This window comes from Vanessa cardui, chromosome 6 (genome assembly GCF_905220365.1).
Source record: "Vanessa cardui chromosome 6, ilVanCard2.1, whole genome shotgun sequence".
Classification (NCBI taxonomy): domain Eukaryota; kingdom Metazoa; phylum Arthropoda; class Insecta; order Lepidoptera; family Nymphalidae; genus Vanessa; species Vanessa cardui.
This window is the reverse complement of record NC_061128.1, coordinates 14,731,927-14,748,427: the sequence shown is the minus strand read 5'-3', so window position 1 is coordinate 14,748,427 and position 16,501 is coordinate 14,731,927. Positions and strand designations below refer to the sequence as shown.

Below are 16,501 nucleotides of genomic sequence, written 5' to 3'. Positions count from 1 at the left end.
AAGCGTTACATATATATGGTACGTAGCTTTCATTGTCGATGCCCGCCCCGGCTAAGCTTGAGTACAATAACTGATACCGAAATATACTACAAAAATTGTTTATATACGACATAACATTAGAAACTTCTATAATTATCAGTGTTTCCTTACTTTATTGTCCATGTATTATATACAAAAACGTTCCTCTCAAATCACTCTCAAATCCGTTGCGTAGTTTTAAAGATCTAAGCATAACTAGAACAGACAACGGTAAGTGACTTTGTTTTATACTATTTAATGATGATAAATAAACTCGTAATAATGTTTAAACTATATTTATTTAAAAAAACATTACTATATCAGCAGTTTACATAGACTAAAAAATCACTTAAACTCAATTAACAAATCTAGTTAGAGTGCCTTCTTAAATAACGCTCTATATTCAAAAGTTTATACAAATACACTTAATATAAAACACTATAATTCTATACCGGTATAACATTTGAGAGAGTTATAACAAAAAATACATATTTATAATTGAGTGCTGTTGTTTTTAATCGTTAAATAAAATCCGTCTAAATTAAAAAGTAGTCGTATCGAGGCTTCATATGTAGACGGATGCTTCATCTCAAATCAAACGTATAACCTTAATCTGAAAATTGAAACCAACCTTTATGTCATATTTATATAATATTTTATCTTGAACATTATTTTAATTTAAAACATAAATAGCATTATTATAGACATTTCATTTCAAGAGTTTTGTTTCTTTATGATAAACGTAATTTTATGTTATTTTACACGCAATTTTGAATTCAATATTTTACAACTGTTAGTGCAATATTAAAAATCATGCAGACCTCGTTTAAAAACAAACCGAAAATACATTAATATATAAGACAAAGTGAAAAGTGTCAGCCTATAAATTTCTCACTGCTTAGGTCTCCTTTTTACCTTATTGTTCAAGCTTTTCACTCTATCTTACATCAATAAGGTTTGGTTGTATGACCGAATTTTATTAAAAATAGACGCATGCATATTTCCTCGCAATGTTTTTCCAAGCACGTGAAAATTTAGAGCTTACTTGGGCTTAAATCCGCAACCATGCTTATTTCATCTCAAGAAAAAGATTTATAGCATTAACACATAACTCAAATATACAAGTTACCTCACGATTTTCCTTCACGGGATAAATTACGAATATAATCACAAAAACTCAGTTAAGACTCACATGCCTGCTGGGCCGCCGGGTTTATTTATATCAGTAAATCGTCTTACCGTTTCTTAATTTACTCAAAGTCAATAGAACGAAAGCGGAAGTATATTTTTGACCTTCCACGGTTCAAATCTGGTCTCTCGAGAATCTGAAAAAAAAAGAGAGAAAAACCAACAAAGATAAGCATTTAAATGTCGAGAGGCAGAGAAAGGAACCTTTTGAATTATGAGCTCCGTGCTCCCAATGATTAATGTTTTAAGAAAAGGTTACTTCGTGATTTTATAACAAAAAAATATTATTAAAATGATTTCGTGGGGACCCCGTTTAGACGGGAATTAATTTCGCTATATAAGATACTCGTTGTCGCCCGTAGCTTTGCTGGTTTTTTTTTTTGAGTTGAAGTTAGACAAAAAAAGTAGCCTTTGCCCTTCCTTAGAGTTTAAGGTTGCTTCATAGTAAATTTCATCAAATTCGGTTTGTTGGGTTGATCATAAAAGAGCTACAGACAGACAGACAGAGTTACTTTCACATTTATAATAATAATATAGATTAACCAGGCTTCTCACGGAAACAATACGACCCGTTAAGGGAATATATGCAAAAGAATATTAATTATTTAACATAAAACAATTCACTCGTATTCACACATACAAAGACATACGTAAATACACAAATACAGTAATTCCTTCCTGGAAAATGGTTTATCTTTTCTATACAAAGATTCCACATTTTAAATTTAAAATATTAAAAATTAGGTGTGTTTCTCAACACGAGATAATATCAAAGTAAAAATAGGCGACTTAGTATTTATAAAAGGCACAGGATATATAAAAATGTAATCATATTTCACTTGCATACTCTGTAATTAAATTGGTGGAAAAATATTACTACTGAAATTGTTGCTGATTTTTCTTGGTAGAATCTATTTTCGGAACCGGTGGTAGATTTATATTTACTACAATACTATAACTATAACAAGATGATTCAAAAGTTATTTTATTAGCTTACTTGAATAAGAATATTTAAATAAGATAAAATATCTTATCCTGTGCGATTTGTCAATGATTTGGACATGATCCAAATCATTTCCCAAACCGAAAACTTTACTACTATTACTCAGATGTAAACCCGGGCATTTCGATTAACATCCATCTCTTCTATCCACTGAGCCACGACGTACATTCGAATGTAGAACGTAACAGATGCAAAGCAGCGTAACAAATAGCAATCACACTCAATGAGTGAGCACAAAACGCTGCAATGTCTATTCATACTCTTTCCAATGCCGAGACAAATGAAACAGAGGCATGAAGCTTTTCTTTGTTCACGCTTACTATAGTTACTAAAGAAAACAAATGCGTTTAAATGATTTTCATTTGATATATACGTAACCTATACTATCCTATAACATCCTACTAAGAAAATTTTCTTTCCATTCGCTTAATAATTATTTTTTACTAGTAGTCTCCCGTTTTAGGATGTTGGTTGTCATGTGTCAGGCAAAAACTGTCATGAAAGAGCCACACACAGACACAATTACTTTACACTTATAATATTAATATAGATATAGATTTAGTTTAGAGGATGCTAGTTAAACATTCATATCTCTCTTTCATTGGATATTGATTATACATATGAAAGAACGAGACAGCACAACCCTATCAGCATCAATAATAAAGTAAACTGAAAATTTCAAGATCTTTCAAATTAATTTATTCGCTTCAACCATAAATCTTACAAATGATCATAATATAATTTTTCAAACACACTATTGACACTATTGATCACCAACTATATAGTTCATATGTTCTGAAACTATAAACTATCATAAACGGAAAGTTTCATATCAATCGGATTAATAGTTTTTGCATAATGCCTGTATAGTTGGGAGATAATGTCGGCTTGGGAGTTTTCCAAACGAGCGCGGCTGAAATTAATACAGATAATACTAATATCGGTAATGTTAAATTTGATTGTTTGTATGTAAAGGGTTTTCTCCAGAACTTACCATATGTTTATATTATGAATGAATTAAAACGAAAATGAAAGCCAAGGCATCGCTTGTAACAAATATTACAAAAACTTCTCTAAATATTTGTAGATCTTCATTACGTTTCAAGGAAAACTGTGACAAAATATATGTAAATTGCTTATCGGAAAAGAATGTTAACCGAACTTCCGGCTGGAGTTACAAACTCGAATAAAGTATGATTTAATTAAGATTTTTATTATGATTCAACTCTTGAAAATGAGTCACGACTCATTTTTACGAACAAAAAATAAAAAATGGGTTAAATTTAATTCAAATTATTTGCCAAGCAATATTGGACCTTACACAAACAACGTAACGATTTCACATTATACGATGAAACATGAGATAAAACAGTGATTACACTGGAGATTAGGGTTCAAGGCCAACGCGTCAGATAAGAAACTTATATGTAGGACCAATATAAGTAGGACGTAAACAAGATGAATAAAATACTACTTTCTTTAAAATTATATTAGAGTTAATATATTCTACACACAATGAATGCAAGCTGACGGAATCCTAGACAGGTGCGAAATTGATATTAAAGTTAGACAAATCTCTAAAAGAATCCGATATTACGTAAGATTCGACGATTTTATGAACAAAATGTGAAAATATGCAGGAATTTACAAACATATATATTATTTAATAATATCACATCCAACGAGTGCTATTAATTGCAAAAATGAAATAAAAAATCGTGTAGTTGAGCTAAGGCATCTTTTCGTTTTTGGCTACGAATCTCTTCAAAGACGCTGCTGGAAATGCTTCAAGTTTACTCATGTAACTGATCCTCATCAGATACATGTAGATTACCTCACGATATTTTCCTACGTCTCCGAGCATCACTAAGCATAAATGAAGCAAATGAAAATTCAGTGGTGTTCAAACCCACATTCTGCATTTAAGATTCAGGTGTTCCAACGGGGTTTTTACCAGTCAAATGTAAATTTATTTAATAACTCAGTGTCGCCCGCGGTTTTCTCTCGTTTTATTGTTTTCATTCCTACGGTACGGGGCGTTCTTGACCTGATATGAAAACCATCATAATACCGGTACGGGGCTTAATAGACCCCGTTATGGCTAAAAAAGTAGTCTATGTCCTTCCTAGAATTTAAATCCGGTTAATTGCTTTTGTCGTTTAAGAGCGACAGGCAGACAGACGAGTTACTTTTACATTTGCATATGAATATAGATAACTAATTAATATTAAATAAACATAAAGAAGAATCCTCGAAAAAAAAAATGGAAACCTCCACATATTTCTTACAATAAATATTGTAAGTTATACCAAAGCGACTCACTTAAACAATTCAATAATTCTGTATCCCAGTCTCTAGTCGTTTACGAACCTTCAATAATTAAATCGCCTTGTTCGAGCATTTAAAGTCAGTCAGGCTTCCTGCATATTGATCGAGTTTACGCCTGTAGCGTTACCGTATTGATTTCAATCAAAAGATATCTACTTCCCTGACACAACTTTTATCCTAAAACATGGGTTAATTAGTAGATATCAATATATGTCGTTTATAGAGTTAATTGAGTCGAGATGGCCCAGTTGCAGATTGCAGGTTCAAACCCAGCTAAGCACCACTGAATATTCATGTGCTTAATTTATATTTATAATTCATCTCATGTTCAGCAATGTAAGAAAAATCGTGAGAAAACCTGCATGTGTGTAATTTCAAAAAAATTCTGCCACATGTATGTATATTCCACCAACCCGTATTGGAGCGTGGTGGAATATGTTCCAAAACCTTCTCCTCAATGGAAGAGGTTGTAAATTTACCACTGCTGGTGTGGTAAATTTACAGGCTGTTGATGGTAACGTTAGATTTATAAAGTGATGAGCTATTATGGCTTGAAAATAATGTTTATAATATGGTAAGTATGAAAGTACGAACATAAACATCGTTCTGTAAATAGACAAGAGGAAATCAGTACCGTTTCCTCTTAATTTTTTTTACATTTGTGGTATAAATACTAGATACAAGCATGTTGATAAATTTGCATTCCTCAACTTATCAATATTAATTCTGTGTTAAATTTTGACAATGCGACGAGCCGCAGTTGACAAACAACGCAGAGGTTAAATTTGCCAATCTTAGTATCAACGGAAGAAAATAAAATTGTAAGACCGACTTTTCGATTGCAAAACGCTTCCTGGCCAAAGTATTCGTTTCTATAATTAAATTCCGCAATTTAAAACTTTTCCAATTAATAAATAAAAAATAAACTTTTTTTCATAAAATCATTATTAAATTACTTATTTGACTACAACATTAGTAGCAGATATACTACTATTAATATTTAGACAAGACAAATATATTCAGTTGTATTTTAATAACATGCTATATTATTTCATCTGTGGAACAGATATGATTGCCAGGTAACTACAGAGTTGCCTGGCAATTTCTCTCGTTAGAATCTACATTTCGAAATAATCGCGGCTTTACATTTAACATTGCCTAGTAAAATTACAACTTAACACGTTGGCTGCGGCATAATTTATTTATTGTTCTCATTCCTGCGGTACGGGGCGTTTAAGACCTAGTATGACCATCATAATACCGGTACGGGTCTTAATAGACCCAGTTACGGTTAAGAAACTAAAACTCGATGTGATGTGATAGAATTTTGTTTCTTCAATGCAGTAGGTGATCAGAGCGACCTCGTATTAAAGGATACGCACCATAGCATTATGTTTTCAACAGGCATCATATAAATATAATTATCACTTTCCTACAATATATCAAATAGATGTCACAGTATCCGCACGACACAGAAATCTATGTTTTTCTTAGCCGCACCTCGAGGCAGACATACACACATATGTACATACGAGGCGTATTAGATCTAACTCCGCACTGAACGTGTTAAAAGTGTATCTAAGAGCCTCGTCCATACGTTCGTACTAGAGTAAGAAATATTTAAAAAGCCACTTACAAAATTAGTCGTTAATATCACAACAATAAGTTACGTCGATAAAACAACGGTTAATCTTGTTGTCGACAACGGGCTCCCATCTAAAAATAAATCGGAATTGTATAACAAGCTAATTTTCAATAATTATACAAAATCCAGTGTAACTACAGGCACAAGAGACATAACATCTTAGTTCCCAAGGTTGGTGGCACGTGACAATGTAAGGAATAGTTAATATTTCTTACAGCGTCATTGTCTATCGGCGATGGTGACCACTTACCATCAGATGGCCCATATGATCGTCCGCCAACCTATACCATAAAAAAAATACTGCAACAAAATTCACTCTTAACTGAGTTATTAAGTGATGACTGACTTACTATAAAATATGTCCATGAAACAGGAAATTGAGATGATCTGTCTGTGCACTTATTTAAGAGGAAATGCGTATTCAAAATTGCATGTTATTATAGACACACACAATTTCAACCTCAATATGACAATCACACAACACCAATAAAAAAATCAAATTATAAATAATATCTAAACAGTTCTTAATAAAACCAAAAATAAATATTTGTTTAGTAAAAATAAACTTACTTTGTTGCTCATTGTTATTTAAATGCAATGGTTTTTGTTCTTTGCCTTGTTTCATGATGGTCGTACTTGTTGCTTTCTCACTTTTTACCTTAAAAGCAATAAATTTGACTAATAAAAATCACACATTAAATTGAATTCAATGAATTCATTGAATTGGATGCATCATGTGTATGATATACATTATAATATATTAATTAAAATAATCAAATAAATAAATATAATCAAATAATAAACTATATAACCAGTGGCGTAAATAGGGCGGTGCCACCGGTGCCCAGGCACAAGGCGTAGAATCTCGGGGGCGCAAGAAAAGGACTATCGTTTTTTTCGTTTTGCTCTTGTTAAGATTCCGCTGAGCCCCTAGTACTCGATTCCAATACAAACGTACTTACATGCTAGCTCATTTTTTTTTTCAGCGCACGAGCTTGTGTTTAGTGTTTATCGTTAATAGGCAACGCATTTGCAGTAGTGAACTTGCGTTTCGTTTTAGTGAATGAGACAGTAAAATAGGCAAAGGGTATGCTTAAATAGGGTGCAGTTATAGAAGCTCGCACAGGGCGCAGAAAAGACTATTTACGGCACTGGATATAACAATTAATAATCAGATTGAAATTGTCACTTCAAACACATATCACATATGACGTCTTAAAATACAACTACAATTTTCTCGACTTATAAGGCAAATCATTTTATCAGTACCAACCACGTGTTTGTCTTGCGGTACAATTTTTATTACAAACTTCTCAGCTATCTTATCTAATAATCCTTTTGATGATTTTCCCGTCAACCTATCCCTTGGAGATAAATGTTGTGAATAATTTAGACTGGTAGGTTTGTCATAAAGATAATTGAAAGTGGTTACTGTTTTATCTTGAACGCTATAAGTTTTATCATAGTGATCATTGGAATCTGCGCCAATTCTGTCCAGAATCCTTAAAAAAATATAATACTTTTAAAGTAAACATTGCGCTAAATACAACGTGAATTAAAGATAATTACTTACGGTTTTTGACTATTCAATTCAATCAGGCTGTTTAATTGAATATTATTGGTTATGTTGTCCATCGATTTATATGAGGGTTTATTTAATGGATTTATTTCGTCATTTTCTTTATCATTCATATTCTTTTTTACTAATAAACAATTTATGTCAAAATATTCGTGATTATTCGTTGGAGTCGGTATATCGTCGAATATAATTATTGTTGGGCTATTTAGTGTTGTATCATCTGTTAAAATGTCATCTTTAACTTCGCTGTATTTCAATGTTGTTGTCAATGTATACTTTTTAGGTGACGAGGGCATAAAAATTGCTCTGCTTGCATGATGGCGTTTGGTACTCGAATTTTTCAAACATTTTAATGTAAAGCATTTCAGTTTATTTAAAACATTGAAATTTTTCTTATGTCCACCAACTTTTTTGTCGCCATCTCTTGAAGAATTTGTTATTTTTGCACTATTGGTTTTGACGTTCGATAACGTTGTACTTTTTATTAAATTATTTGATGATTTAGTTTTAAATTTCTGTACACTTTTGGTAGTGGTGCTTAATTTATTCGACGCATTTGTAAAATTTGTTCTTGATTGGGTGGTGTGGTGACTTTTAGTGGTGGCATTAACATCTTTATTTGTCTTTGATGACAGCAAAATTGGACCGCTTATTTTAAATGTTGTCGATGACATATTTATTAATATTGCATTATTTCTTGTTGGTTCGCTAGTAAAATCAGATAATTTAAAATCCTTAATTACATTTTGTCTCGAACTAGAAACATAATTCGAATCATTTGCATTATCACTTTTAAGAGCTTTAGTGGTTATATATGTACCGTCATAAAACATAGGCTTTTCTTGAGTAGATTTTAAATGAAAATCACTCATTCGTTTATATTTTTTGTAACCATTAAAATAATTAAACAGGGAATGTTCTTCTTTTTGTAATAAGGGATCTTTTATTTGTACATTCGATTTCATATCTGTAGTGTTATTATAAATTTTCTTTTTCTTACTTTTTCTTCGACGAGAAAATTTTCTAAAAAACGTTTTCAACCCCTTCGGCTTTTCTTTTTCTATTCCGGTAATATCGTAATACAAACTCATTACAGTATTAGTTCCAAAATAATTGTCTTTTGGTAGATAAGCTGTAGATGTTGCATCTTTATTACATATGAGGTTGATTTTTACATTGTTAAGTGAATATAAACTTTTCTCAGGTATTTCTTCATCTTTGTTTGTAAAAGACCTCTTATACATGTGTTTCATTAAGCAGTTGTTGATTGTGTTTAGAGATTTTTGACCTGATAAGAAAATGTTTTCGTTATCAACGTGACAATTAGCTATGTTTTGTAAATTATTGAATAGTACAATTAGATTTTTCAGTAGCTGATGATCATTTTCGCTGACACGCAAACTTCTCTTATCAATATTAGAGGATATCATTTGACAAGTTCGTCCTTGACATTTGCCTTTTACTCTCTTATAATAATCCTTTAAGCAATTATCGATTCTATGAATTACACTTCTTAATTTTTTGCCACCGGTTGGGTTCATCCAGAAGAATGTTTGTACTTCTGTGCAATGATCAGTTACATATTTCTCTAAGTTATTAAACTCGAACATTAACTCTGTAATGACTTTATCGCTTTCAGCACATGATTTACACATAGGCTTATTTACTTTACAGCGACATCGACAAACCCTATCATGTCCGAAAAATCTCTTTATTGCATTAAAATCTAGATTTCTTTTCTTTACTGCAATTTTTTTTCTACTGTTACAGTTCTTGCTCGTATGAGCCATTTTAATGTTGCGCTTACATTTGGTGTAATTATCTGTTGTTAAATTATATTTTTTCGTCTGATTGTTATTTAATAAATTAATTTTCGTATTGTTCATTAAATCTATTGCCTTTGACTGTATTGATTTTTTATGGCTTATATTTAAATTAGAAGCTTCTATCAAGCTTAAGGGCTTTAATACGTAATTACCCTTAGGGACAGTAGTATTAGTGTTTTCAACCAGTAAATATAAGCCTGGAGATAGTATGGTTTGCGTAACTGTTGTTGGAGAAATTGTAGTTTCATCGAAGGTAAGTATTTGATATGCTAAATCTACTGGAGTCGATAGTATCGCTGAAAATACTTTACGAAAATTGACGGAGTCCATAGACCTCCTTCTATCGCCAGCGTTGGGTGGAATTGCAATATGAATTTGAATTGAATTTAACTGATTTCCTCGTTCTAATAAAGGCGTGTACGAATTATTGTTATAACTTCGTGAATATTCTTTAGTTTTTTTGCTTCCTTCAAGACCTGGTGTACTTTTCATCAAATCAACGATGACTTCTAAGGCGGCAACGTCTTTTGCCGTATAACATTTATGATCACCGAGGTCCCGCTTGTTATGTTTTTTCTTCACTAAATTTGACCAATTATCATATTTTACCTGAGATTATAACGTCTTCAATTATTGGCTCCAATTTTTCTGAGTTCGTTGACATTTTGTCATTATTTACAAAAAAAATATCAACATTATTACAATCTTAAATACTTATATTAATCATTCGAGAAATTTAATAATTATTCGGATTGTATAAGGTTTGGAAAATAGGATAGTCCTATTAACTTAAATATGTAAAAGTTTATTAGCTAAATTAAAAAATATTTACCCGTGAATTTTCAATAAAATTCGCCGGTATATTTTTAGTCCGTACAGCTAAAATATGAAAAAGTTTTATAATTTCCAACTATTTTGCAAAAACATCAACTATTGTTTAATTTCATGAGCAATTAAAGGTGCTACGCAGTTTTATCACACAGAAGAGGACATCTTGGATCTTATGGTGCATTTACTTATAAAGAATGTTTTATATTGCCATTATTTCAGCCATGACTGAGGTGACCACTTTTCATTTGTTCGTCTGCTTTGTTTAAATGAATTAAAATAACAAATAATCTTAGTAGTATATCGTTTTTTATCATTATCATTACCCTTTCGGCCGCGTTGTCTATCTTCAAGCGATCCATCAACCGCCAGTTCGCTGGTAAAGAAATAAAAACCTTTACAGTTACATAAAAAACAATTTATCTGATATCAATCAATTATACTGTAATGTTAAAAATTATACCTTCTCAAAAATAGAATAAAACTTACTTACTTATTATTTATATTTTGATAAGCAGATAATGCTATTCCCGAATCATCTGTTAACACATATTTTTATAATTTATTATGATAACTTTTAAACTTTAATTAAACTCAAATGATGAATACTCACAGTCTAGGTCCTGGTTCCGATTGTTTAGTCCATGAAAAATAATATCATATTTATAACTTTCTCCTATCATATGCACTCTTTTTGGAACGCTCATACTGGTGGTAGAGTTAGCTTGGCTGCTGTTTGTTAGGAGAGATTTCAATAATGTGAATTTCAAGCGATTTTCTTTGAATATGTGTGTTAATCGAGCCCCATTTGGATTCACTGTCGTTTCATCAGTGTAATCAGCACTATATCTTGGAATTTTCTTCATTAATATGTTTCGATCATCTTGTTCGCGCTTGTATGCTGATGATAAATAATGTCATTCAGATATAATTAAAGGTTTTTTTACTTAATTTTGAATTTTATTCATTTTGTTATCTATTATAAAATAAGTACTACAAGAACAGCAAATTATTTATTATTTTACTTTATGTGTGTCCGTTTAGACTGTCACTACCAACTCAACCTTTATTATAGCATTAAACATCATTATTTGGTATTGCTGTGTTTTGGTTCAAAGGATGATCGAATCAAAGTGACTACTACAGTTAGCGTAACATCTTAGCATCGAAGGCTGATGCTTTCGCGATATAAAGAATGGTAAAAATTTGCCCATCCGTCTACCTATAATATTATATTAACAAAAGTATTTGGATACCATTACACGTCGATGTCTTCAAATCGTCTTTTAATATTTGGAAACTTGACAGCCTTCTACTAGTAGATTTCCGTGACTCGACAATTTTAGAAACTGTATCTCTTAAAGGAGATGTTACGGATAAAACATCAATACTTTCATCTCTTAAAAATTTATTGAATTCATTCATTTCCATAGGCACCGGAGTCTTAAAATATTGTTCAGGTGGAGTGTTTATGATACCTGTTTTTTTCTAAAACATAATAATATTACATAAATAATAACTACAGTAATATGAAAGAAAAAATTCTACCGATCCAAAGTCATAATATAAGCGTTTAATACTTACATTTGGTTTTTGATTTTTCATATTTAATTTATTTTTAGCTGCAAAAATAAATTAAATTGTTATTTCAATCTGTTTCGATTACTTTCATTTATAATTAAGATCTGATTGTCAATTATCACAATAAAATAAAAATACAATGTCTACAATTTCAATGCTGAAAACTGGCCTAAAATTGTATCATAATGAACCCAAATCATAAGCAACCCACATTAGTTGCAAAATTATGTAAACATTTGCATACAGTGCTTCCTATGCGCTCTCTTTTCAACCGAGCTCCAATTTAGTTTTTTCGTAGTAAGATGTCAGTTGATAGTATTGATATCACATCGAAATTCGAAGCAATATCAGTGTCCGTTGTTGGTAACGCGTCGATCTGTATAAACGTAACATTCAAAGGTATTCGTCGAAAAAGCGACTATCCAATGTAGTACTCTAGCAAGTACCTGCATTGGATTGTGGTGTATATTACTTAGTAAAAGTAACAGCCTGTAGCCAGCTCACTGCTGGTCTAAGATCTCCTCTCCCATTAAAAAGAAGGTTTGGAACATATTCCTACACACTGTTCCAATGCGGATTGGTGGAATACACATGTGGCAGAATTTCGATGAACTTAGACATGCATGTTTCCTCAAGATGTTTTTTTCCTTCACCGGTGAGCATGAGATGAATTATAAACACAAATTAATAACATATATAAAATGGTGCTTGGCGGGATTTGAACTCGAAATAATCGGTTAAGCCACTGGGCCATCTTAGATCGTGTCGATTACATACGTCCGCATCATCATCAACAGCATCCGATGTTTTTTGAGAAACGAATACCCAATATTTAAACATATATTATTCATGCTTTGCAAAAAAAAATGTATACTTTGTTGCATGATTTTAACATACTTACCATTACTTGGATAGTCTTTACCAAAGTAATTTTTAACTTTGTCTTCAGGTTTAACTTTTTCGTTAGGTTGAATTGATTTAGTAAATTTTAATAAATAAATATCATCAAAATTTTCTGTCTTTATTGTTTCCGTATACGAAACAGGTTCATCATTGTGCATTGGAACAAAGATTAAATTAGATTTTTTATCATTTGGTTTAATTTTTTCTTTCTTATTATAAACTCGATGTTTATCTGAGATTTTATTGGTTTTGGTGACAGTCGCATTTATTAAATCTTTGTTTTTATGTGAAAGTTTAGAATTAGATGTTTTAGATTTATTTTTATTTTTTGTAGTTTTTTGAGGATGGTGTTCCTTATTCACATTTGATATATGTTTGTTTTTATTTAATTCATGTTTTATGTTCGTTATTAACCAATCAATATCATTAGAGTCTAAAGTTTTAACATCTTTTAAATACTGCTTGTAATCTCTTGTATATTTCACGACTTTTGGTGATTTAGCGATTAATAGTGATTGTTTGTAGGGATATGCTTTTATTATAACCTCATTCCCTCTAAATCTACCATCACTTTGTCTGTTTATGCTCGTAGCATCCTTGTTTCCATTATCAGCATCGAAACTTTTTATTCTGCTCTTTAAATCCTCAATTTCCTTTCCGATGCCTTCTCTAGTCATTGATGAAATAGATGAGAAGGTAGCGAAATATTCTTTATTATAATTATTTGGTAAAGGCAAAGCTGATTTATCATTCATATTTATTGAGTCATCTTCCAGATTTTCAAGATACTTATTTATCTTGTCTTTGAAGACTAGAGTTCTTTTATCTAAGGAACAGTAAAGTAAAATTTTATTAACCAGAAAAATACTCAAATAATCGTTGAAATTATAACTACATTACACTATTGTGACTAAAGAACTGACACACAATTTTCGTATGTGTATAGCATACATAATAGCGAATTACCAATAAGCAACCATTTGTAGCTAATTCCGATGAAATAATTTATTATATAGAACGATACGTATTATGTTTCCTCTACATTTTATACAAGGCAATATTAAGCAAATTGTGCAAATCTACTTTTAAGACTAAATTACTTAAAAATCTTTTTGTACATTAATGAATGGTCAAAAGACTACCTTGTAAATTCAAAAAGTTATTTGTCAAGTAATCTATTCCGAGTTTCTCATTATTAACCATATTATTATGATAATCTTCAGATCTCGTTGTTGTAACATGAAAATTGTTGTATTTTGCTGTTCGGATTGGATATATAGTTGGAAAGTCTATCGTAATGTTTGGAATTTGTTTCATAATATCATCAACTCTAAAAGGAGATTCATTTTCATATTTGCTATCATGATTACGTTCGTATTCGTCTTTTTGTGTTATTTTAATATTATTATTATTTCGTTCAGATTTATTTATGTCCGATAAAATTTCGTAGTCAAAAAGATGTTGTCTTCCTGTACTTTGTTTAGCCGAAACTTTTCGCGTTCCTTTAAATGTTTTAAATATATTAAAACGTGGAACTCTTAAATCAGTTTCTCGTTTCCCTTTCTTTTTTTCATAGTAAGATTTACGAAATTTAGGTAACATATAGTTAACTATTTTGTTGTTATATTTCCGTGGATTTTCCGTCACTAACGTGACTTGTACAGAGTCAATGTCAACCAACCCTATGTTCTTTGAATTCAAAGTTGTTTTTAAATCTTGAGATCTTTTTCCATGGTCTAGATATCTTTTAAGTCTACGTTTTTTATCAAAATTCCATAATCCAATACTATTTCTTTTGTAATTTTTTTTCAAGTCTCCTATATTTTTATTTGTAAAAACTGAAAACAAGTGAAAAATTATATGCGTTCTTTAGAAATATGTACATATATTGAATCTTTTAATTCATTTGTGAAGTGCCTTGAAACAATTATGAACATACCTGAATTACTTTTTTTCGGAATCAAAGGTGTCATAGGCGTAGTTATATTATTATTCACTACATATAAGTCAGTAGTAAGAAAATTTTTAGAATTTTTAGTGTTTTTATTATGTTGTGCTTTAAAATCTTTAAATGTCACTGTCTGTGCTGAATGAAATTTTTTAGGAGTATCTTTGTCTAAAAATATAAAGAAATGTTTTTTAAACCAAGAATCTTCACTTTTAGTCGAAACATCTTGATCATCTAAAGTCTCTGTTTCAACAAATTTTCTTTTTAGTCTTGTTGTTGGTAATTGAGGGATTTTATTTAGAATATATTTTCCTATATCATCTACTTTATGGTGTTTATGGGCTTGATAACGAATAACATTTGAAAATCTTAGGTCTTCGGGATCTTTTTGAGAGTTTAAATAATATTTAAAACCATTGACATAATCATTATACGATATTTTGTTGCTAAGAGACTCAAAACTTGTATCTAATGCATCGTAGTGATCGTTTTGCTCGTAAGAGTTTGTAGAACCATTATAATTATAATCGTCATTTGCATAGTCATGCACTTGAAAATTGTTCTTATCTTTACTTGTATTTTCAACATTTTTTTCTGACTTAACTTCTCGTTTAATCGGATAGTTTTTTGTTGACAATACATTTAACATGTTATTTTCATGGGTTTTAGTCAATAGTAATTCAAAAACCGACAGCATGGAATAATCATCGCTCAAAACAGGTATTGAGTGTAATGTTGAATTTAGTTTATTTTTGTTTTGATGTGGAGTATAATGGTTTTTTTTAAGTGTTGTCGTTTTTGCTACCGGCTTCCGTGTCTTTAAAGTTGTGGTAATATTTTTATGTAACTTCTTTGTTGTTTTAGTTAATTTTTTCGGCTTTGGAGTTGTTTTTTCGCACATTTTATGAACGCTTTCTTTGATAGTTGTTTGAACCTTTTTCGTTACTTTTTTAGAATCAATTGATAATTTATTTTTTATTTTGTTATAAACATTTTTACACTTTTTTTGTAACATACTTTCAACATTATATGCTAACGTTGTAGCATCTTGTTTCAACGACCGAGGATGAATATTATTTTGCTGCTTATCATCCATTGCAATATTATTTACAGAGGTACTCTCAATGATAATTTTGTTATGTCTATCAAGTGATAATATGGTACTAATTGCGAAATTAGGAAACATTTTTCGTAACTTTGGATGATAACTTGAAACGAACGTTGTTTCTGTAACAGTGCTGCTAATTAAGTCCGATACTGATGGCTCATGTTGAGCAATCATTTGTATTTCTCTGTGTTTGATTTCATTCAAAATTGCTTCAATTTCGGCCGTCCCCATAAACACTCCATGCTCAGTAGTCAAATCCATCAAATTTACAGACTCATAAATATCTGACGTGTTACTGTCTGTATTGGTAGTAGATTTTTCGTCATATCCATATAGTTTTTCACTGTTAGCAGACTCTGTAACCACATTTTGTGATTGTGTTACATTAGTATCATACTTTTGGTAATCTTGAATATTTTTTAATGTTTCAAAGTCTTTTATATCTAAATATTTACTCTCCGCCTGTCTTTTGATCTTTGCGTCGTTTTGACTGAATAAAGTTATTGGAATAACACATTTTAATTTTGTTTGTTTATTGTATTCATT

General features: G+C 30.8%; 2 protein-coding genes across 6 annotated transcripts; both read right to left on the bottom strand.

Moving 5' to 3' along the window:
• Positions 1 to 345: 345 nt before the first annotated feature.
• Positions 346 to 9,135, bottom strand: LOC124530410. Of its 5 annotated transcripts, none has more exons than XR_006966470.1 (6): positions 7,756 to 9,135; positions 7,456 to 7,684; positions 6,753 to 6,840; positions 6,174 to 6,253; positions 1,211 to 1,343; positions 346 to 631 (listed from the first exon to the last, which is right to left on the bottom strand). XR_006966470.1 is itself a non-coding variant. In XM_047104574.1 (5 exons), exons 1-4 carry the CDS (start codon positions 9,012 to 9,014, stop codon positions 1,279 to 1,281), a joined length of 1,641 nt encoding a protein of 546 aa, XP_046960530.1. In that variant the 5' UTR covers positions 9,015 to 9,135; the 3' UTR covers positions 346 to 631; positions 1,258 to 1,278. The 5 variants fall into 5 exon arrangements, 2 of the variants coding, with proteins under 2 accessions (XP_046960530.1, XP_046960531.1); XR_006966471.1 differs by having other exon boundaries at positions 1,258 to 1,343; XR_006966469.1 differs by lacking the exon at positions 6,174 to 6,253.
• A 1,493-nt stretch (positions 9,136 to 10,628) lies between these two features.
• LOC124530511 lies at positions 10,629 to 15,748 on the bottom strand. The gene is made up of 6 exons (XM_047104695.1): positions 14,839 to 15,748; positions 14,042 to 14,635; positions 12,898 to 13,725; positions 11,029 to 11,316; positions 10,909 to 10,954; positions 10,629 to 10,791 (listed from the first exon to the last, which is right to left on the bottom strand). The coding sequence occupies exons 1-6, from the start codon at positions 15,746 to 15,748 to the stop codon at positions 10,629 to 10,631; spliced, it is 2,829 nt and encodes a 942-aa protein (XP_046960651.1).
• Positions 15,749 to 16,501: the final 753 nt, after the last annotated feature.